This window comes from Pogoniulus pusillus, chromosome W (genome assembly GCF_015220805.1).
Source record: "Pogoniulus pusillus isolate bPogPus1 chromosome W, bPogPus1.pri, whole genome shotgun sequence".
NCBI classification, from domain to species: domain Eukaryota; kingdom Metazoa; phylum Chordata; class Aves; order Piciformes; family Lybiidae; genus Pogoniulus; species Pogoniulus pusillus.
In genome coordinates, this window is record NC_087308.1 from 174,784 (window position 1) to 198,785 (window position 24,002).

The 24,002-nt window shown below is 49.0% G+C and overlaps 1 protein-coding gene across 1 annotated transcript in view; it reads left to right on the plus strand.

The window, feature by feature from the left end:
- Positions 1–2,545: 2,545 nt before the first annotated feature.
- Positions 2,546–24,002, plus strand: part of LOC135192884 (transitional endoplasmic reticulum ATPase) — a 125,698-nt gene continuing 104,241 nt past the window's right edge. Inside the window, exon 1 of the mRNA XM_064176261.1 lies at positions 2,546–2,744. Coding sequence (XP_064032331.1) covers positions 2,728–2,744 — 17 coding nt within the window. The 5' untranslated portion in view covers positions 2,546–2,727. The remainder of the gene's footprint in view (positions 2,745–24,002) is intronic.

The following is a 24,002-nucleotide window of genomic DNA, read 5'->3' on the forward strand; positions in this document are numbered from 1 at the left end:
CACCAAGGTGAACTGTTCTTAGCTCGGTGGGCCCATGACTCATCTGGACATCAAGGCAGAGATGCAACATACTGATGGGCACGCGATAGTTCAATTGACTTATCCATGGATGCTATCACCCAAGTCATCCATGACTGTGACATTTGTGCTGCTATTAAGCAGGCTAAGTGAATCAAGCCCTTATGGTATGGTGAGCGATGGTCAAAGTACAAGTATGGTGAAGCCTGGCAGATTGACTACATCACTTTTCCTCGATCTCGTTCTGCCAAGCAGTATGTGCTAATGATGGTAGAGGCCAGCGCTGGATGGCTGGAATCCTATCCAGTTCCACATGCTACTGCACATAACACCATTCTTGTCTTGGAAAGACAGATCATGTGGAGACGTGGAACTCCAGAGAGAATCGAGTCAGACAATGGCACTCATTTCAAGAACAATCTTGTGAAAAACTGGGCTAAAGAGCATGGTATTGAGTGGATCTACCACATACCCTACTATGCACCAGCTTCAGGGAAGATTGAGCACTACAACGTTTTGCTGAAAACCACCCTAAAAGTCATGGGGGGTGGAACTCTGAAAAACTGGGACAAACATTTAGCACAAGCTACCTGGCTGGTAAATAGTAGAGGTTCAGTAAACAGAGCAGGACCTGCACAATCAGACTTGGTCCAAACAGGAGATGGTGATAAAGTTCCTGTTGTACGTGAAAAGAATCCGTTAGGGAAAACTGTTTGGGTATTTTCTCCTTCGGGCGAAGGGAAACCTGTCCGAGGGGTGGTGTCTGCTGAAGGTCCTGGTCACACCTACTGGGTAATGCAGGAGAACGATGAAATCCAGTGTATTCCACAGAGAAATCTAACCTTAGCTGAGAGAGTTTATATTCAGAGTGTATAATACAAGCTGTTAGGAGTTTTCTGTTCTAGGTACCATCGGCATCCAATGAAAAAAATCTAGGAGAGAATCTACAGTACATGAGCATGAACCCAATGTCACCTGGGAGTCCCTGTTCTCGTCTCATCTGTGAGGAGACAAACTGTTCTGAGCTTTTGAATCACCTACATCTGAGGTAGCCAGAATGAAGTGTGAACTGAACTTGTAATATTCATTAGTGTAAATACTGGTTTAGATTCGATCAGATAGTTCTCAGCAATACCCTGAGTGAAGTAGACAGGAGTGGATTGTGCTAGTTTGAAGCAAGCTAGAATGTTTTGGTGAGATGGATTAGATCACCGGGTATAAAAGAGAAACACCAATGTCTACTTCACTCATAGGCTTGCTGAGATGTATAAGAACAAGAATCCAAACATAGATAAAGGAGTCACACTACTTCTTCTGCTGGACAGCTTGGAGCTGCGTTTTTTTTTTCTCTCGCCTCTCTGCCGTCTCTCTGATCAATCCACTTTGCTTTCTAACCCCCTGGCCGAACCTCCATCCTTCCTTGGGACTGGGGTAAGGTTGAGACGGGTGGGATAAGGTGGAAGGGCAGTTGGGAGCCCCTCCTTGGGACTCAGGTTTCGGGGAGGGGTGTTGTGTTTCTGTATTACCTTTTACCCTGTATATTTCTGTACATAGCTGTATATACTGTAAATATCTGCTTTGTATATTGTGCTAGTTGTAAATATAAGCTTCATTCAAATTTCCAGAGCCAGCTGAGTCTAGTCTGGGTGATTTCAAAAGTAGGGGGGGGGGGTAACACCCAAACCACTACATGGTTCCAGCAATGTTTCTGTCCCTAAGCAAATGTCACCCAGGTGGAAATGTAGCGATGCGAGCGCCCAAATGGACTGGGAAGTGGTGGTTGGAGGGGAGTCAGTCGTGTTGGTGGAAGACCTGTGAGAAGACTGGTTTTGGTGGTTCGAGGGGAGCTAGAGCTTCAAACCCTTGATGGGACAGCTTCTGTGCTGGGACAAGTGAGTAGGAGCATGAGTCCTAAAGTGGGTCAGTCCAGCTCTGCCAAAAAAAGAATCAGGGAAAAGGAAACCTGGGGCCAAACCCCGCACAGGCTTTCACCGGAACGGCGGTGGGGAAATGAAACCTCTGAAGTGTGTAATTTCAAAACCTCGCCGAGGTCGCTCCGGGACCGCCCCCGATAGGATCAAGTCTGTCATGTCTGCAGCTACGCACACAAACCTACCAGTTGAGCCCAACCGCGCCCAGTGCACTGCGGCTACTCCCCAAGCACCCGCCTCCCGCCCCTCCTGATTGGCTGCTACCCTCCCCGCGCGTTTCTCTTTCCTCGGACACTAGCAAATCGTGAGACGAGGCTAGCCCAGATGATCGTCGTGGCGGTACTTTCTGCTTGTATTTTCCATTGGCGGATTTTTAACATTGGCTGTCTGACCCGTGTTGATGTGTAGAACAGCAGGAGCAGCGCTGCGATTGACTGACGGGTGTTGAGCTTGGCTCGTGATGATTGGCGAAGCGAAAGGAGAGGGGCGGAGCGGAGGAGGGAGAGCACCCGTTCTTTTTTTTTCATCGGCTCCTCGATTGGTTCTGGCACTGGACATGAGGAATTTCCGATTGGTCAGCGCACGCTGTTGCTGGGCAGGTGAGGGAGTACGGGGCGGAGTTTCTCCTTCCGATGAGTCGGCTCTGAGGTTCAGTACGAGGCGTCCCGACCTGTCGCTACTGCCTTGAGTGTGCCTGAGATCTGCCATCGCTCGCCCTGAGGAGTCGTCGCTGGTCGCTTCCTGTCGTACTTTCTACCCCACCTCCCCTCCCAGCGCCATGGCCTCAGGATCCGAGTAAGTGTGGGGTGGCCGCCAGTAGGCCGCGGCCTAGGCCCCACCACTGTGGTGCTGGGTCCGGCTCAACCTGCCTTTCCTTACCTCGCCTCCGCGCGGCGGGACTGATCCAGCCCTCGATTCTCATCCTGCTCCTGATTCTGCTGTGTCATGAGGGCTCTGATGAGAGTGGGGACGGGTCACTCCTCGTTCACGCCTGGCCAGACCCGTGCCCACAGGGGGACTCGCGCGCTATTTCCCCTCTCTCCAAACCCTCCCCCGCCTCGTACGCCTTGGGGCCTCCTCGGGAAGTGTTGAGTCATGATGAGGGTGAGGCCGGGCTATGCTTCCGCCCGAGGCCGTTCCACCTGGGACAGACTTTAGCTAGGTTGGATTTTTGTTTTCCAGTCGTCGGAACGCCAGGGAAAGCGGCCGAGCGGCTGGCGGGGTAGCGAGCGGGGAGGGGCATATCCCTGCTTCCACATCGTAGGCCCGCAGTGGCCCTCGGGTCGGGGCTAAAAGTGACTTGGCATTAGAAGAGGCAAATATGTTGTGCCGTGCTGGCCTCTGTAGCAGCTGAGGTAATCGGATATATTTTTGTCTTTGGTATCTTGCCTCACTTTGTTTTCAGTTCCAAGCTAAGGGTAGTCTATGTTCATAAAAAATTAGTTGAGTAATACTGGTCTCTCAGCTCCCAACCCATGTGTACATGTCCCATCAGAATTAATCAGGTTGGAAAAGACCTTCAAGATCATTGAGTCCAACCCATCACCTAACACCTTCTAATTAACTAACCCATGGCACTAAGTGCCTCATCCAGCCTCCTTTTAAACGCCTCCAGGGATGGTGACTCCACCACCTCCCTGGGCAGCCCATTCCAATGGGAAATCACTCTCTGTGAAAAACTTCCTCCTAACATCCAGCCTAAACCTGCCCTCGTGCAGCTTGAGGCTGTGTGCTCTTGTTCTGTCACTGGGTGCCTGGGAGAAGAGGCCAACCCCTAACTTCCTTTTCAGGTAGATGTAGAAAGCAATAAGGTCTCCCCTGAGCCTCCTCCAGGCTGATCAACCCCAGCTCCCTCAGCCACTCTTCATAGGGCTTGTGCTCCAGCCCCCTCACCAGCCTTGGTGCCCTTCTCTGAACACGTTCAAGCACCTCAACATCTTTCTTAAATTGAGAGGCACAGAACTGGACACAGTACACAACGTGTGGCCTAACCAGCGCTAAGTACAGGGGCAGAATGACTTCCCTGGTCCTCCTGGTCACACTATTCCTGATACAGGCCAGAATGCCATTGGCTACCTTGGCCACCTGGGCACACTGCTGGATCATGTTCAGTCACCTCTCAACCACCCTCCCCCCCGGGTCCCTTTCTGCATGGCTGCTCTCCAGCCACTCTGTCCCCAGCCTGTAGCGCTGCATGGGGTTGCTATGGCCAAAGTTCAGTACCTTCTTCCCCTACTCTTATATCCCTTTGTCTCTCCAGGTGACAAGAAGGCATGTGGCCACCTGCTTCTTGTGCCACCCACACCTGATGCCCCTTGCTCATAGTTGGGTGTCCCTGATTGTCCGTCAGGGCAGGCAGAGCCTAGCTCCATCAGCCAATCTCCTTTTCAGTTTCCCTGATATTCCTAAGTCTTTCAACTTCATCTTGTAATTTCTCAACTTCTGCTTGCAGCTGTGCCATCCAGCTGAGCAGAAAGTTTACCTGCTCACACCTTCCACAGTCCTCTGGTACAAGAGAGTGGCAGAGACACTCCCTGGAGCTTATGGTTTGTGTCATGGCATGTTTTTGTGGGCACCCTGTCTGGGTTCCCACCTCCATTTTGGTTGGCTTCAAGAGTATATTCTTACGTCATGTGGAGACCATTATCCTTTGACACCTCTCTGTGACCGTTGGAGCTGATTTTCTAGCTCAGACATAGGGGAGAGATGAACACTCCAGGGATAGGCCATATAATGGCAACAGCAAATAAATTAATATAATTTCATTGGAGCATCAAGTGCTTAATGTCTAGAAGCACAGCTTGTTCTGCCCCTTCTTCTGCTGCTTCAGCTGCACCTATCTTCCCCGGCTGCTGTTTTGGCTGCTGCTGCTTCGCTGCTGCTTGACCCCTCCCCCATCTCCCTTAAGGTTATTGGTTTTGGTGTTTTTTTTTCCCCTTCCTTCTCTAGTTGTTATCTCTCTTTACATTGTTATACTTATACTATAAATAATACAATTTCATCTTTCCCTGACTTTCAAAAAAATCTGTTGTGGTGAGTTTATTTCTCCGCAGGGGAGGGATCTGCCCTAACCCAGGACATTAATTTTGGTGCTTTTCCAAACGTGGGGCACAGTCTTGGTTTTGTTTTTTTTTATTATCAGAATGACGTCGTCAGGGAAAAATGAATTTGATATATTTTGGCCTATTATTGCCTCAATTCTGACTTTATCAGTTCAGCAGTGTTTTACCACTATGGTGTATTACCAGGTGTGTTCATTCTTCGCTAAGATGGTCTGGGACTCGGTAAAAGCTGTGCTAATGAAGGTTGGAGATTTTGTTATGAATGTTTTAGGGTTTAGGAATGTCGCTGAGGGTGTGCCGTATGTTATGTTGGTGTCAGAGACTAGGAGTTATTTGGAAGAGCTGAGTTACCCAGTGGCCTGCCTAGTATGTTTGGACTTGATGTTTTTGGCTGCTATTGTAGGTCTGGTTGTAGTTTGGAGATGAGAGAGATGCAGGAACAAACAGGCTGTAAGTGAGGTTTTTACCTTTTGCGGAGGCAATAGCAGGGAGCTAAGGGTTAAAGAAACAGTCTGCGACCGAAGCGGGGGAGGGAAGGGCACCGGGCAGACAGACTGCTCGCCGAGCAGCGAAACGTCCTGCTTCGGAACCTTTGAAGGGAGAACGAACTGACCTTGTTGTGAGTCTATAAAAAGATAGCAGAATTATGGGATTGAATAACAATCTTCTAGTCCCTAGAAAATTTTTTTAACCCTATAGCCTCAACCTGGGACACTCTCCTACACTTCCCCCCCGCCCCCCCTTCCCTGCACTGCTGGCTGGGTTCACCAGAGAAAGCTGCTCTCTTACCGAACCTGAGTCTCGCGCTACTGCTTCTCCGTGTTTAAATCACCTGCGCGCCTAGCACCGCCCCTGCTGCATCACTCAAGCGTGCACATACGTCACCTATCTTGCTGTGCCTGCCGCTTCCCTGCCCCCTTCTGGGATTCTCCGCTCGGGAGAGCCCCAAAGGAAAAAAAAAAAGCTTCGAAAAAAAGCGCCATTCCAGCAGAGCTAGCCTCGGTATTGCTCTCTTCCCGAAACTCAGTGTCTGTGGTTTATCATCTTTTTTTTTGCAACTCCTGCAATTTAGAACTAATTTGCCCTACTAAGTCAATTTTGGTAAGGTATACCAATAACTTTGTGCCCATGATAGAGCTTGTGATGGAAGTGATGATCTTAAAGGCATATTTTGAGTCTGAGCGAGGTGTACAATGTCTTTGAAAAGAAATTTCTACTTTTGCAAAGTTGTTTCCACTACATAGGAATCAACAAATGTTACTTTGCAACTGAACAACAGTTAATTTTTAGTTGCAATTTTTGGGTCAGTGCTGTTGGCAGCTGTTTTACTGAATTGAGCTTTAGCACAGAGAGTAGCATTGCAAGAGTGTGGTTTCTGAAGAAATTTTCATTTTTGTGTGCATACTTGTCTGAAACAGTATTTGGGAACTTGGCATCTTGAGTGTGGGTATGAACTTGCTGCTTGCTTTTCACGTGCTGTTTTAGTAAGTTGCTGCAATCATTGGATATTCCACTCATTTACTACAGTGGATACAATCTTTTATGGGTGTTTTTTTAATACTTAACTGGGGAAAGTAGTTCAATCTGTAACATGGATAGTCAGGTTCAGGGCAGTAAGAAACCACTGACATGTTTTATTTAGACAGCGAGTTCATGAGGGTATTGATTGAAAGGCACACAAGCATACAGAAGGCATTAATGTTTTCACTTTAATTACTGAAACTGAAATAATTTTGCATCAGTAGGTTTTCATTGTATATTTAGTATAGACTTGCAGGAACAACTTAATTTGCTACTTTATGTGTAGCTTTGGAGATTGGTAGTCATTTTCAGAAGAATCAGTAACTACTTTCTGTTCTTACTCTTTGTATGGTCTACCACAATGCTTAGCCTCTAGGCATTATCAAATGCTGAACAAGGGGAGCTCTGACACAGAAAAATGCTGAAGTGCTGCAAGTTCTAAAATGTCTTTCCTTACTTCTTCCCTGTGTTTAATGTGGCTATTAGGCTGCTTTACTGTGAGAGAAAAGGGGGCTAAAGATGGAAACTGGGAAGTGGAAACTAAAACTGCCCTAAAGCTACATTTTGTGTTCAGTTTATCCCATTGAGTCAGTGAAAGAAAGGAGCAGGAGGGAAAGTGTGTGAAGAAGCTGACAAAAGGGGTGAGTAGGGGAGATGATCTAGAGGATTTGCACCAGGCTTTGTCAGGAAACACACTGAGAAACTTTAAAAATTAGCTAGGTTAGCTGTCTGTCCTACCCTTTACTGAATTTTGCCAGCATACATAGGAAAGTTAACAGGAGAGAACCTCAACCCGTGCCTTAAGCTTTCTTGCTTAGTATTTTCAGTTCAGGCACTCCTTTCCTGATACGCAGATGTCAGGGATCATCTGAGTGTGGTTGAGGTGCACAGGCATATTTTGGTCCATCATCTCATGAGGAACTCCCAGGAGATATGCAATGAGGTCAAATGGTGATAATAATATTCTAAATTATGACTGGAAGATGGGGTAGTGCTTGTTTGAGGAGAAATAACATCACTCTCCCATGTAGCTGTCATGTAATTTCTTAACACCTTTGTTTGTCTGCAGAACTGTCACATCACATAACTGAAACCGACCCCTGTGGTGGGTTGGGAAGTTTCCCCCCCCCTCAATAAATTTACCAGACCAGCTCAGGCAGCTTGAAAGTAAGATAAAGCTATATTTTATATCAAGCTAAGTTTACAAGCATATATACAAAATACATTTACATGTATTTACAATTATATAAAATTATTTACAATTTAGAAATACAGAAATCCAGTCCTCCCCTCTGGACAAAGAAAGCCCAGAAAGGGCCAATGCCACCTTCTTTTCTCTCCCCAGATAGAAAACCAGTAAGATCTCACATGTTATCTGATCAGTCAAGGTTAGTACAGTGTGGAGGAGTCAGAGAGGAGAAGGAACAGTGACAGAACCTAGAGCCCAAGAGAGTGAAATTCTTTATACATTGCCATTTTATCCCTCTTAGCAAACCAATGAATGATATACACGTTATAGTTATTGTTCTTTTACAACCAATGCTGTAATTTATTTACATTGTACACTGAACTTTCAGGAAAGCCCTAATTTCCCTTACTGGATTTTTTTCCAGTGAGCCTTAAACTAGTACAACCCCATACACTTAGATGTCTGTATGCTGTTTATTGGAGATCTTTATTCCATTTTTAATGCTTTCAAGCTTAAAAGGCATAGGAGCAGGCTGTCCAAATGTGTCATATAAGACAAACTGGTGGGGAAGATGACCAGCCTGGCTGAACAGGGAACTTCTGCTGGGAAAAATCTTCATCCTTTAGTGGGGGGGGACACGATGACGACATTGCCACCAAGGATGAGGAAAAGGCTGAGGTACTTAATGCTGCCTTTCTCTCAGTCTTTAATGCCAGAGCAAATATCCTTAGGGTATTCAGCCTCTTGATCTGGAAGACAGGGACAAAGAACCGAATAAACCCCCATAATTAAGGAGGAAGCAGTCAAGAACCACATACAGCACCTGGACACTCACAAGTCTATGGGGCCAGTTGGGATCCACCCAAGAATAGTGAAGGAGATGGCAGAGGAGTTAGCCAAGACACTCTCCGTCATTGATCAGGGGTATTGTTTAGCCAGGGAGGTCCCAGATAGCAGCAGTTGCGGGAGAACATGGGCAAAGCTTACACAGAATGGTATGATCAGAGCGATGCCACATGGACTCCACATGATTCAGTGTGAATTCTACTGGAGACCTTTATTGTTTGTTCTGGCTCAATTTATATAGTCTTGAGTATAGAGTACACACCCTACACATCAGCATAACCTAGGCAAGAACAACGCAGTCTTTTACATACACTGCACCTTGTTTTTCTCATTAACTAGATGCCCACTTATCTGTCCTTCTCCCAGATAAGGTATTCTGCGGCTGTGGGAACCAAGGTTGAAGTGCTCATTTTTTGTTATTATTCCTTCTTGCAATGCATTCCCACACCAGATCACAGAATCACAGAACTGTCAGAGGGAGTTGGAAGGGGACCTCCAGGATCATAGAATCAACCAGCTTGGAAGAGATCTCCAAGATCATCCAGTCCAACCGAGCACCCAGCCCAATCCAGTCTACTAGACTATAGCACTAAGTGCCTTATCCAGTCATTTCTTGAACACCTCCGGGGATGACAACTCCACTGCCTCCCTGGGCAGCCCATTCCAATGGCAAATCACTCTCTCTGCGAAGAACTTCCTCCTAACATCCAGCCTATACTTCCCCCGGCACAACTTGAGACTGTGTCCCCTTGTTCTGTTGCTGGTTGCCTGGGAGAAGAGACCAACTCCCACCTGGCTACAGCCTCCCTTCAGGTAGTTGTAGACAGCAATGAGGTCACCCCTAAGCCTTCTCTTCTCCAGGCTAAACAACCCCAACTCCCTCAGCCTCTCCTCATAGGGCTTTCAGCAGCCTTGTTGCCCTTCTGTGGACATGTTCCAGCACCTCAACATCTCTCTTGAATTGAGGGGCCCAGAACTGGACACAGTAATCAAGGTGGGGCCTGACCAGTGTTGAGTACAGGGGAAGAATAACCTCCATCGTCTTACCAGCCACACTATTCCTGATACGGGCCAGGATGCCATTGGCTCTCTTGGCCACCTGGGCACACTGCTGGCTCATCTTCAGCCTAATATGCACCAGTAACCCCGGGTCCCTTTCTTCCTGGCTGCTTTCCAGCCACTCTGTCCCCAGCCTGTAGTGCTACTTGGGGTTGTTATGTCCAAAGTGTAGAACCCTGCACTTGGCCTTGTTCAGTCTCATCCTGTTGGCCTCTGCCCACCCATCCAGCCTGTCCAGGTCTCTCTGCAGGGCTCTCCTACTCTCCAACAGATCAACACCTTCTCCTAGCTTGGTGGCATCTGCAAACTTACTGATGCTGGACTCAATCCCCTCGTCCAGATCATCAGTAAAGATATTGAACAGGACTGGCCCCAGCACTGATCCTTGTGGAACACCACAAATGACTGGCTGCCAACTGGATATGGTACCATTTACCACCACTCTCTGGGCCCGGCCTTCCAGCCAGTTCTTCACAGTATCACAGTATCATCAGGGTTGGAAGAGACCTCACAGATCATCAAGTCCAACCCTTTACCACAGGGCTCAAGGCTAGACCATGGCACCAAGTGCCACGTCCAACCTTGCCTTGAAGTGCCCCAGGGACGGCGACTCAACCACCTCCCAGGGCAGTCCATTCCAGTGTCCAATGACTCTCTCAGTGAAGAACTTTCTCCTCACCTCAAGCCTAAATCTCCCCTGGTGCAGCCTGAGGCTGTGTCCTCTCGTTCTGGCGCTGGCCACCTGAGAGAAGAGAGCAACCTCCTCCTGGCCACAGCCACCCCTCAGGTAGTTGTAGACAGCAATAAGGTCACCCCTGAGCCTCCTCTTCTCCAGGCTAAACAATCCCAGCTCCCTCAGCCTCTCCTCATAGGGCTTGTGCTCAAGGCCCCTCATCAGCCTCGTCGCCCTTCTCTGGACACGCTCAAGCATCTCAACGTCCCTTTTAAACTGGGGGGCCCAGAATTGAACACAATACTCAAGATGTGGTCTAACCAGTGCAGAGTACAGGGGCAGAATGACCTCCCTGCTCCTGCTGACCACACCATTCCTGATGCATGCCAGGATGCCACTGGCTCTCTTGGCCACCTGGGCACACTGCTGGCTCATGTTCAGGCGGGTATCAATCAGTACCCCCAGATCCCTCTCTGTTCGGCTGCTCTCCAGCCACTCCGACCCCTAGCCTGTATCTCTCCATGGGGTTGTTGTAGCCAAAGTGCAGCACCCTGCACTTGGAGCTATTGAATGCCATCCCACTGGACTCTGCCCGTCTGTCCAGGCGGTCAAGGTCCCGCTGCAGAGCCCTTCTGCCTTCCAACTCAGTCACATCTGCCCCCAGCTTGGTGTCATCTGCAAACTTGCTGATGACTGACTCGATGCCCTCATCCAGATCATCTATGAAGATGTTAAAGAGGATGGGGCCCAGCACAGATCCCTGAGGGACACCACTAGTGACTGGCCGCCAGCTGGATGAAGTGCCATTCACCACCACTCTCTGGGTCCGGCCCTCCAGCCAGTTCCTAACCCAGCACAGAGTGTTGCCATCCAAGCCATGGGCTGACAGCTTAGCCAGCAGTTTGCTGTGGGGGACAGTGTCAAAGGCCTTGCTGAAGTCCAGATAGACCACATCCACAGGCCTCCCCACATCCACCAAGCGGGTCACGTGATCATAGAAGGAAATCAGGTTAGAAAGGCAGGATCTGCCCTTCCTAAACCCATGCTGGCTGGACCTGAGCCCTTTTCCATCCCTCAGGTGCGCTCTTATCACCCCCAAGATAACCTGTTCCATCAGTTTCCCTGGCACTGAGGTCAGGCTGACGGGTCTGTAGTTCCCAGGTTCCTCCATCCGACCCTTCTTGTGGATGGGGACCACGTTGGCCATTTTCCAGTCTCCTGGGACCTCTCCGGTGAGCCAGGACTGCTGGAAAATGATGGAGAGCGGCTTGGCCAGCTCAGCTGCCAGCTCTCTCAGCACCCTGGGATGGATCCCATCTGGTCCCATGGACTTGTGGGTGTCCAGATGGCTCAGCAGGTCCTGAACTAATTCTTCATGAATTTCCAGGGGAACACACCGCTCCCCGACCCCATCCCCCAGTTCAAGAGGCCACTTGCCCTGAACTCCTCCCTCCTTACTGTTGAAAACTGAGGCGAAGAAGGCATTCAGGACCTCAGCCTTTTCTACATCATCAGTTATAGTATTCCCCTCCTGGTCCAGTAAGGAGTGGAGGCTCTTCTTGCCCTTCCTATTAGCGTTGATAAATTTATAAAAGTGTTTTTTGTTATCTTTCATGGAAGTGGCCAGCCTAAGTTCTAGCTGGGCCTTAGCCTCTCTAATTTTTCTCCTGCATAATCTGGCTATCTCCTTAAACACATCAGGAGAAGCCTTCCCCTCCTTCCAGAGGTGATACACCCTCTTTTTTTCCCCTAATTCCTTCAGGAGCTGTTTACTCATCCAGGCTGGTTGCCTTCCCCGCCGGCTCATCTTCTGGCACATGGGAACTGCCAGCTCCTGTGCCTTCAAGAGCTCCTGTTTAAAGTAGGTCCAACTATCCTGGACCCCTTTGTTCTCAAGGACTGCTGCTCAGGGGACTTTGGAAATAAGTTTCTTAAGCAAATTGAAGTTTGCCCTCCGAAAGTCCAAGGTGTAGGTTTTGTTGTAGTGCCTCCCTACCTCCCTGCATATTGAAAACTCCACGAACTCGTGATGACTACACCCCAGGCAGCCTCCCACTGCCACATCTCCTACCAGCCCTTCTCTGTTGGACAGCAGCAGGTCAAGCTGAGCTTGACCCCTAGTAGGCTCACTTAACAGCTGGGACATGAAGCTGTCCTCCATGCACTCTAGAAATATCCTGGACTGCCTCCTCTCTGCTGAATTAAGTTCCCAGCAGATATCTGGCAGGTTAAAGTTGCCCACAAGGACAAGATCTGATTTTCAGACAGCCTCCAGCTGTTTGTAAAATATCTCGTCTGTTTCTTCATCCTGGTTGGGTGGTCTATAACAGACTCCAACCAGGATGTCAGATTTATTAGTCCTCCCTCTGATTTTAACCCACAAGCTCTCAACCCCTTCATCCCTCACCTCAAGCTCAGCGGCATGGAGTGACTCCCTAATATACAGAGCCACCCCTCCTCCTCTTCTCCCTTGCCTATCTCTCCTGAAGAGGTTATATCCCCCCAGTATAGCAGCCCAGTCATGCCTGTCATCCCACCAAGTTTCTGAAATGGCAACTATATCATAGTCACCCTGGTGGACCAGGACTTCCAATTCCTCCTGCTTGTTACCCAAGCTGCGTGCATTGGTGTAGATGCACTTCAGCTGGGCTCTGGGTTCCCCAATTGTCCCTCGATTCCTTCCCACTCTCTCCTTCTCAGAGAGAGTAATTGCCTCACCCACCCCCTTCAGACCTAGTTTAAAGCCTGCCTAATGAGCCCTGCCAACTCCATTGCCAGGATTCTCCCGCCCCTCCTAGACAATTGCACCCCATCACGATCAAGTAGGTCCGGCGCAGTAAAAGTTCCCCCATGGTCAAAAAAGCCAAAATGCCGCCGCTGGCACCATCCCTTGAGCCATTTATTGATATCGTAGGTTCTGCTGTTCCTCTCTGTGAACTCCCCTGCCACAGAGGGAACTGAGCAGAACACCACCTGCGCTCCCGCCCCATCTATCAATTTCCCCAGGGCCTTAAATTCCTTTTTAATTGCCCTAGTACCCCTCTTTTCAATTTCATCCCTGCCAGCCTGTATTACCAGCAAGGGGTAATAATCGGAGGGCCGTATTAGGTTAGGGATTCTCCTGGTGATGTCCCTAACCCGGGCACCAGGAAGGGAGCAGACCTCCCTGTGAGAGGAGTCGGGACGACAAATGGGTCCCTCTGTCCCCCTCAAGACAGAATCTCCAACAACTATAACCCTTCTCTTTTTTTTTTTTTTTGTGGAGCTAGTCACCACAGTTGGTGGCGACTGCTCCACCCTAGGCAATGACACAGTTGGATGCTCCTCATCACTCTCACCCTCTGCACCCTCTGTATGCAGGGCCTCATACTTGTTGTGCAAGGGCAGAGGAAGAGGAGGAGAGGGCTGGGGTGGATTTCCTTTACTACCCCTGACAGGGATCTGTACCCATCCCTCACTGTTTCCAGGGGCAGCTTCCTTAGCAGGGGGGATCTGCAGAGCCTGCACCCACAGATCCAGCTCCCTTTCATTCTCCCTTATTGACCTGAGCCTGGACACTTCGTCCTTCAGCTCGGCCACTTCGTCTTTCAATTCCGCCACCAAGGTGAGAAGGAAGTTCACCTGCTCACACCTGGTGCAATTGTTCTCCCCTTCCCCTTCAGCAGCAAGTGAGAGGCTGTAGCACTCCCTGCATCCAGTGGCCTGGACTCCTGTGCTTTCCCAGGTCACGTCAGTCTGTGTGCACACGCTCCTCCTGCCCTTTGTAGCACGAGTGACAGGCATAGTGCAGTGATACTGACAGTCAGGAACAGGAGAAAAAAAAAAAAATTCTCCCAGCTGCAGCTAGGCCTGCAGAGCTTTTCACTCTCTCGGCTTGGCAGCCAAAATGGCGGCCAGCGCGGCACGCGGTGGGATTTTAAATCTCCCGCGGCTGACGTCACCAGCCCCGTCACAGTCTCACTCTGTCTCGCGAGACCACAGCCCAGCCGTCCCCTCTGCTTACCTTATCGTGTCTCAGAACCACTGAGAGCAGCAGAACGGAGCATATCAGACTGAATCTGTCCAAGCCATGAGCTGCCAGCTTTGCCACTAGCTTATTGTGACAGACAGTGTCAAAGGCCTTGCTGAAGTCCAGGTAGACAAAATCCACAGACTTCCCCACATTCACCAAGTGGGTAACCTGATCATAAAAGGAGATCAGGTGTGTCAGGCAGGGCCTACCCTTCCTAAACAAATGCTGGCTGAGCCCGATCCCTTGGCCATCCTGTAGGTGCTTTGTGATGGCACGCAAGATGTCCTGTTCCATCACCTTGCCTGGCACTGAGGTCAGGCTGACAGGTCTGTAGTTTTCTGGCTCCTCCTTACGACCCTTCTTGTGGATGGGTATCACACTGGCCAGCTTCCAGTCTTCAGGAATCTTTCCATTGAGCCAGGACTGTTGATAAATGATGGAGAGTGGCTTGGCCAGCTCATCTGCCAGCTCTCTCAGCACCCTAGGATGGTTCCCATACGGTCCCATGTGCTTGTGAGGATCCAAGTGTCTCAGCAGGTCATTTACTTCTTCCTCATGGATTAGAGGGGGACTATACTGGTCCCTGACTCCATCTGGCAGTTCAGGAGTCCAGCTGTCCTGGAGACAACCTGTCCCACTATTGAAGATTGAGGCAAAGGTGGTGTTAAGCACCTCTGCCTTTTCCTCATCCTTTGTCACTATATTCCCCTCTCTATCTAATAAGGACTGGAGGTTGTCCTTGCCCCTTCTCTTGCTATTAATATACTTCTAGAAACACTTAGTATTCTCCTTAACAGCAGTGGGCAGCCTAAGTTCTAAATGGTCTTTTGCCTCTCTAATTTTTTTTTCCTACAAGACTTAGCAACATCCTTGAACTCTTCCTGGGATACCTCCCCTTTTTTCCAAAGGTGATACGCCCTCTTTTTTATCTTTAGTTCCTTCAGAAGCTCCTTGCCCATCCAGTCTGGCTGCCTCCCTCGTCAGCTCATCTTCTGGTACAATGGGACAGCCTACTTGTGTGCCTTCAGAAGTTCTTTCTTGAAGTAGGTCCAACCTTCCTGGAGCCCTTTGTTTTTAAGGGCTGTTTCCCAAGGAAGTTTCCAAATTAGTTCCTTATATAGGCCCAAGTCTGCCCTTCGTAAGTCCAGTATGGAGGTTTTGTTGATGCCCCTCCTGATTTCACCATATATTGAAAACTCTATAATTTTGTGGTCACTGGACCCCAGGCAGCGTCCGACTACCACTTCCCCCACCAGCCCCTCTCTATTTGTGAGCAGCAGGTCAAGCAGGGCTACACCCCTGGTAGAAGAGAGAAGAAGTTGTCCTCCACACACTCTAGGAACCTTCTAGGCTGCCTCTTCTCTGCAGTATTAAAGTCCCAGCAGATGTCTGGCAGGTTAAACAGGCCCACAAGAACAAGGGCAGGCGATCTTGAGGCAGCTTCCAGTTGCTTAAAGAGTAATAAATCAACCTTTCCTTCCGGATTGGGAGGTCTATAACAGACTCCAACCAGGATGTCAGCCCTGTTGGGCTTCCCCTTAATTCTCACCCATTGGGACTCAACTTGATCATCCTTAATCTCTACCTACATGACATCCAGAGCATCCCTAATACACAGGGCCACTCCTCCACCCCTTCTCCCTTGCCTGTCTCTTCTGAAGAGTCTGTAACCATTGATTACAGCACTCCAATTGTGTGAGTCGTCCCACCACATTTCTGTGATGGCGACAACATCATAGTTTTCCTCCTGCACCAAGGCTTCCAGCTCCTCTTGTTTCTTACCCATACTGTGTGCATTAGTGTACATACATTTCAGCTGGGCTGCTGGTTTTACCCCTATCTCTGGCCTACCACCCTCAGCCTCCTTTGGTTTGTCTCTAGTACTGTTGAGTTTAACCCCCTCTCCCTTCCACTCTAGTGTAAAGCCTTTTCAACAAGCCCAGCCAGCTCATGTGCCAGGATCTTTCTCCCCCTCTGAGTCAGTTGTACCCCATCTATTGCTTGCAGCCCCGGGGCCATATAAAGTTCCCCAATATCAAAGAATCCAAAATGTTGTTGGCTTTAGCCTCTCAGTCACCTGTTAATCAAGTACTGTTTTCTATTCCTCTCTGCATTCCAACCTGTGTCTATGGGTATCGGTGAAATAGATGACTGGAGGATTATCAGTATGACAACTGTCTACATGAAGGTACAGAAGGAAGATCTAGGGAACTGCAGACCTATCAGTCTGACGTTGGTGCAAGGGAAGGTTATGGAGTAATTCTTCTTGAGTGCACTCACGTGACATGTGCAGGACAACCAGGGGATCAGGCCCAGTCAGCATGGGTTCATGAAAGAGAAGTCCTGCTTGACCAACCTGATTTCCTTCTATGACCAGTCGACCTACTTATTGGGATAAGGGGAAGGCTGTGGATGTTGTTTACCTGGACTTTAGTAAAGCCTTTGACGCTGTCTTCCACATCATTCTCCTGGAGAGACTGGTGGCTCATGGCTTAGACAGATGTTCTCTTTGCTGGGTAAAATACTGGATGGGTAGCCAAGCCCAGAGAGTTGTGAATGGAGTTAAATTGAGTTGGTGGCTTGTCACAAGTGGTGTTCCCCAGGGTTCAATTTTGAGACCAGTCTTGTTTAATATCATTATCAATGACCTGGATGAGGAGATTGAGTGCACCCTTGGGAAGTTTGCAGATGACATCAAATTGGGCAGGAGTGTTGACCTGCTTGAAGGTAGGAAGACTCTACAAAGGAATCTGTTCATGCCTCACCTCCATCCCTGGAAAAATAATGGAGTGGCTCCTTCTGGAGGGCATCTCAAGGCACTTTGAAGAAGTTTATCAAGAGTAGTCAGCATGGATTTACTAAGGGGAAATCTTGCTTGACTAACTTGATAGCATTCTATGATGCTGTAACTGAATGGGTAGATTCAGGGAGACCAATGGATGTAGTCTACCTTGACCTTAGCAAGGCCTTTGACATCATCTCTCTTTGACATAGAGTCCAGAGGGTGGTGATCAGTGGTGCCAGGTCCATCTGGAGAGCTGTGACTAGTGGAGTTCCCCAAGGATCAGTGCTGGGTCCGGTGCTGTTCAACATCTTCATCAATGCCATAGATGAGGGGACATACAGACAGTGTGTGCTCAGCAAGTTTGCTGATGACACTAAACTGGGAGGCTTGGCTGATATAGCTGAAGGCTGTGCGGCCATCCAGTGAGACCTGGACAGACTGGAGAGCTGGGCACAGAGGAACCAAATGAGATTCAACAAGGACAAGTGCAGAGTCCTTCATCTGGAGAGGAATAATAAACTGCACCAGTACAGGCTGGGAGGTGATCTGCTGGAGAGCAGTACTGTGGAGAGGGACCTGAGGGTCCTGGTGGCTAACAAGTTATCCATGGGACAGCAATGTGCCCTTGTGGCCAAGAAGACCAATGGGATCCTGGGGTGTATTAAGAAAAGTGTGTCCAGCAGATCAAGGGAGGTTTTTCTCTCCCTCTGCTCTGGTGAGACCTCATCTTGAATACTGTGTTCAGTTTTGGGCTCCCCAGTTTAAGATCTGCTGGAGAGGGTCCAGACGAAGGCTACAAGGATGATTACGGGACTGGAGCACTGCCTTATGAGAAGAGGCTGAGGGACCTGGGGCTTTTTAGCCTGGAGAAAAGAAGACCACAAGGGGGTTTAATAAATGTCTATAAATATCTGAGGGCTGGCTGTCAGGAGTGGGGGGACAGGCCCTTTTCACTTGCTCCCTGGATAGGACAAGGAGCAATGGGTGTAAGTTGTAGCACAAGGGGGGACTTCTTTACTGTAAGGGACACAGAACACTGGAACAGGCTTCCCAGAGAGGCTGTGGAGTCTCCTTCTCTGGAGACTTTCAAGGCCTGTCTGGATGCATTCCTCTGTGATCTGTGCTAGGTTGTGTGGCCCTGCTCTGGCAGGGGGGTTGGACTCGATGATCTCCTTCAGTCCCTTCGAATCCCTAACATCCTGTGATCCTGCGATCCTGTGAGAAAGGGGGGAAAGTGAAGTGAAGAGAGGGAAGGGGAGGAGGTCCTATAGCTACCAACAATGCGAGGGTCCCAAAGACGTCTCTCTGCTTCTAAGGTCCAGTCCTGCTGGTCCTCCTGTTCTTGTTGTCGTGGTCTTTCTTCTTGTTGTTGGAAGAGACCTCTTCTGTTGTAGTGAAGTGCAGAGATGAAGTTGAGAGCTCAAGCAGAAACTGTTGAAGCTCTTGGTGTTCTTGGGGCTCTTGAGCTTTCGAGCTCTTGAACTCTCACCTCTTGCTAGGGAGACTTCACACCTGTTGATGACTGAACCCCTGTCTCTCTGCTCCTCGTGCCCCCCATGATGTAAGGCTTCCATGCATGCTCAAGGAGTGGTGACTGAGGTGTAGTCTAGGCCTAAGGAGGCAGGCCCAAGGCATGGTCCGCTTTGGAGGTGGGTAGCCTGAGGCTGGGAGGTGTGTTTTGGTATTATAATGACATTATAATAAGCAAAGTTCACTTGAGTCCACGGTCTCCTTAGCAACGCCAAAACATCAGTCTCTTATGAGGGCAGCTCCACTGTTTGGTTCTGAGACAACACTCTTAAACAATGGAACCATCCATCATAGCTGGCAGATACTGACCATTGGTACCAGGCCAGTTTCTTCCCACAAAGACTTGCATCTGTAGCATATTTGTTGTATGGGAACAGCAACTTAATCAGTAACTTACTATGGGATAGGCCACTGCAAACTCATGCTGAGATGTTAGTCTGAGTTTTAGTCAAAGTCTTTGAAGGTAAGGGGGTCCCTATTCCTGATGACAATGAAGTGACAGATAATGCTCTTCAGACTTCCCCTTACACCTTGTCGAAGCCCATGTCCCTCTGTAGAGGCTCCCTACCCTCATGATCAACAACGCCACTTAACTTGGTGTCATCTGCAAACTCACTGCTGACACACTCTGTCTTCATCAAGACCATCAATAAAGATGTGGTCCCAATGCTGAGCCCTGAGGAACACCACTTGTGACTGGCCACCAGCTGAATTTAATTTCATTGACCACCACTCTTTGGGCCCATTCATCCAGCAGTGCTTTATCTAGCAGAGCTGTGCTTATCCAAGCCATGAGCAGTCATTTTGTCCACAACAATTCTGTGGACAACGGTGTCAAAGGTTTCTTGGAAGTAGACAATACCCACAGCCTTTCCCTCATCCAAGTCATCATGTCATAAAAGGAGATCAGGTTTGTCAGACAGGACCTGCCCTTCATAAACCCGTGCTGACTGGGCCTGATCCCCTGGTTGTTCTCTATATGGTGTGTAATGGCACTTGAGATGCCCTGCTTCATGGCCTTCCCTGGCACCGAGGTCAGACTGGCAGACCTATAGTTTCCCAGATCCTACCGTCTTCCTTTCTAGTAGGTAGGTGTCACATTTGCTACCCTCCAGTCCATTGGTGTGGGAATGCAGGTGCAGGAGAGCCATGGGAAAGTATGTGAGGAGAAATAAACAACAGGCAGATTCAAGGAGCCCAGAACTGGACACAGTACTCAAGGTGGGGCCTGACCAGTGCTGAGTACAGGGGAAGAATAACCTCCCTTGTCCTACTGGCCACACTGATCCTGATGCAGGCCAGGATGCCATTGGCTCTCTTGGCCACCTGGGCACACTGCTGGCTCATCTTCAGCTTACTATCTATCAGTACCCCCAGGTCCCTTTCCTCCTGGCTGCTTTCCAGCCACTCCGTCCCCAGCCTGTAGTGCTGCTTGGGGTTGTTGTGGCCAAAGTGCAGAACCCTGCACTTGGCCTTGTTCAGTCTCATCCCATTGGCCTCTGCCCACCCATCCAGCCTGTCCAGGTCTCTCTGCAGGGCTCTCCTTCCTTCCAACAGATCAACACCTGCTCCTAGCTTGGTGTCATCTGAAAACTTACTGATGCTGGACTCAATCCCCTCGTCCAGATCATCAATAAAGATGTTGAACAGGACTGGGCCCAGCACTGATCCTTGTGGAACACCACTAGTGACTGGCTGCCAACTGGATGTGGCACCATTCACCACCACTCTCTGGGCTCTGCCATTCAGCCAGTTCTTGATCCAGCACAGAGTGTATCTGTCCAAACCATGAGCTGCCAGCTTGGCTAGGAGCTTCTTGTGGCAAACAGTGTCAAAGGCTTTGCTGAACTCCAGGCAGACTCCATCCACAGCCTGCCCCACATTGACCAGGTGGGTAACCTGATCATAAAAGGAGATCAGGTTGGTGAGACAGGACCTGCCCTTCCTAAACCCGTGCTGGCTGGGCCTGATCCCTTGGCCATCCTCTAGGTGCTTTGTGATGGCATTCAAGATGACCTGTTCCATCACCTTGCCTGGCACTGAGGTCAGGCTGACAGGTCTGTAGTTTTCTGGCTCCTCCTTACGACCCTTCTTGTGGATGGGTATCACACTGGCCAGCTTCCAGTCTTCAGGAATCTTTCCATTGAGCCAGGACTGTTGATAAATGATGGAGAGTGGCTTGGCCAGCTCATCTGCCAGCTCTCTCAGCACCCTAGGATGGTTCCCATACGGTCCCATGTGCTTGTGAGGATCCAAGTGTCTCAGCAGGTCATTTACTTCTTCCTCATGGATTAGAGGGGGACTATACTGGTCCCTGACTCCATCTGGCAGTTCAGGAGTCCAGATGTCCTGGAGACAACCTGTCCCACTATTGAAGATTGAGGCAAAGGTGGTGTTAAGCACCTCTGCCTTTTCCTCATCCTTTGTCACTATATTCCCCTCTCTATCTAATAAGGACTGGAGGTTGTCCTTGCCCCTTCTCTTGCCATTCATATATTTGTAGAAACATTTTTTATTTTCCTTGACAGCCGTGGCAGCCTAAGCTCTAAGTGGGCTTTTGCCTCTCTAATTTTTCCTCTACAAGACCTAGCAACTTCCTTGAACTTTTCCTGGGACACCTCCCCACTTTTCCAAAGGTGATATACTCTCTTTTTAATCTTTAATGCCTTCAGCAGCTCCCTGCCTATCCAGTCTGGCTGCCTCATTCGTTGGCTCGTCTTCCCACTCAGTGGCACAGCCTACTTGTGTGCCTTCAGGAGTTATTTCTTGCAGTAGGTCCAACCTTCCTGGACCCCTTTATTTTCAAGGGCTCTTTTCCAAGGAACTTTCTGAGTGAGTTTCATAAATAGGCTGAAGTCTGCCCTTCGGAAGTCCAGTGTGGAGGTTCTGTTGATGGCCCTTCTGGTTTCTCCATGTATTGAAAACTCTATAATTTCATGATCACTGCCCAGGCAGCCTCCAACCACCACATCCCCTACCAGCCCCTCTCTATTTGTGAGCAGCAGGTCAAGCAGGGCTGCCCCCCTGGTAGGCTCACGTAACAGCTGGGATAGGAAGTTGTCTTCCACACACTCTAGAAACCTTCTAGACTGCCTCTTATTTGCAGTATTAAAGTCCCAGCAGGTGTCTGGTAGGTTAAAGTCACCCACCAGAAGAAGGGCAGGTGATCTTGAGGCAGCTTCCAGTTGTTTAAAGAATAATAAATCAACCTCTTCTTCCTGGTTGGGTGGTCTATAACAGGCGCCAACCAGGATATCGGTCTTGTTGGCCTTCCCCTTAATTCTCACCCATAATGACTCAATTGATCATCCTTAATCTCTACCTCCATGACGTCCAGAGCATTCCTAATATACAGAGCCACTCCCCCACCCTTTCTCCCTTGCCTGTCTCTCCTGAAGAGTCTGTAGCCAGTGATTACGTCACTCCAATCATGCGAGTCATCCCACCACGTTTCTGTGATGGTGACAACATCATAGTTTTCCTCCTGCACCAAGGCTTCCAGCTCCTCTTGTTACCCATACTGTGTGCATTAGTGTACATGCACTTCAGCTGGGCTGCTGCTTTTACCCCTGTCTCTAGCCTACCTTCCTCAATTTCCTTTGATTTATCTGTAGTGCTGTCATGTGTAACCCCCTCCCCTTTCCACTCTAGTTTAAAGCCCTCTCAACAAGCCCAGCCAGCTCATGTGCCAGGATCCTTCTCCCTCTCTGCATCAGTTGTATCCCATCTGTTGCTTGCAGACCTGTGGCAATATAAAGTTCCCCAATATCAAAGAATCCAAAGTTTTGTTGGAGGCACCAGCCTCTGAGCCACTTGATAATCAAATACGCTTTCCTGTTCCTCTCTGCATTCCAACTTGTGACTAAGGGTATAGATGAAAAGACTACCTGTGCCCCTGCTCCCTCAACTGCTTTTCCCAGTGCCTTGAAGTCCCTTTTGATAGCTTTTAGCCCTCTGTTATCAACCTCATCATTTCCTGCCTGTATAACTAATAAGGGATAGTAATCAGAGGGCTTCACTACAGTAGGCAGCCTCCTGGTAACATCCCTGACCTGGTCCCCAGGGAGGCAGCAGACCTCCCTGTGGAAGGGGATCATCAATAACAATTGCCCTTCTCTTTTTCTTTTGGGTTCTTGTTCTGATGCAAGGGGGCAACTGATTTGTTTCAGTCACCCCCCCAGCTGGTGATGCTTCTGCCTGCTCCAAAACCACATCAACCTCTAGTGCCCTATATCTGTTGTGTAAGGGCAGCTGAGGATGTGAGGATGGCTGGATGGGTTTACCCTTGCCCTTTCTGGCAGGTACCTGCATCCATTCTCCTTTGTTACATGTTTCATCTCCTTCTGGCAACGGGGACTGCAGAGCATGGTTCTGTAGGTCCAGCTCTCTTTTACATTCCCTTTCAGCCTTAAGACGTTCCACTTCTCCCTTGAGTTCAGCCACTCGGTTAAGCAGACTATTAATCTGCTCACACCTAATGCAGCCAGATTACATTATTCATATCAGAACAGTCTTAGCCATTAAAATTTATTCTCTAAAATCTATTACAATCAAAAACTAACTCTGAAGTCATTTGGTCCTATCAAGGTTTGCACCTGCAAAATACTAAAACATTTTCTTGCAAGTAGAGTACATATTCAACAATGCCACTTTAAGACTTGAAGCAGCTTCTGGAGAAGGTAGAAACTGCAGGGGGGAGGGGGAGGGGGAGGGGGAAGAGGGAGGGCCAAACCATACCAGGCTGTGAAAAAAGTGAACACAGCAGCCCCTCACTCCCTGTCTAGAACCCCTCACCTCCAGAAATGCACAGGCTCTGTCATGGTTTGAGGAGTTTCAGGTTATCCCAGACTCCCTAATAATCTACAGAGACCAAGATCTGTTCCAGGGGATGAACTGGTTGCCCCTGGATATTGCAGTTATGTTATTCAATGCCATAATCCTGCAAATACTTAAAAAGTAAGCAGCAAGATCAATTTGCTCTCTTTTCTCCCTGCCTGTCCAGCTTCTCCAGAGGGATCTTAACTGGGTAACTAGGTAACCTGTGGGATGCAGGTGCAGAAGAACTGTGGGAACGGAGTGAAGGAGAATAATGACAGACCTTGATTCCCACTATCTGTGGACTTCCTTATCTCAGAAGGGGTAGATAATGGACACCTCATTAACAAGAATAACAAGGCGTGGTTTATGCTGATGTAGTGGGTTGTCCTTGACTAATTATGCTAATGTGTAGGCGTGTGCTCTACTGACTGAGTGTGTATATATTCGAGTTGTAACATAATAAATTGTCTCTAGCATAATTCACGTTGAATCATCTGGAGTCCTGAATGGCTTGATCATCACTGGTCTGCAGGACTTTGACCACGGTTCCCATGTCAA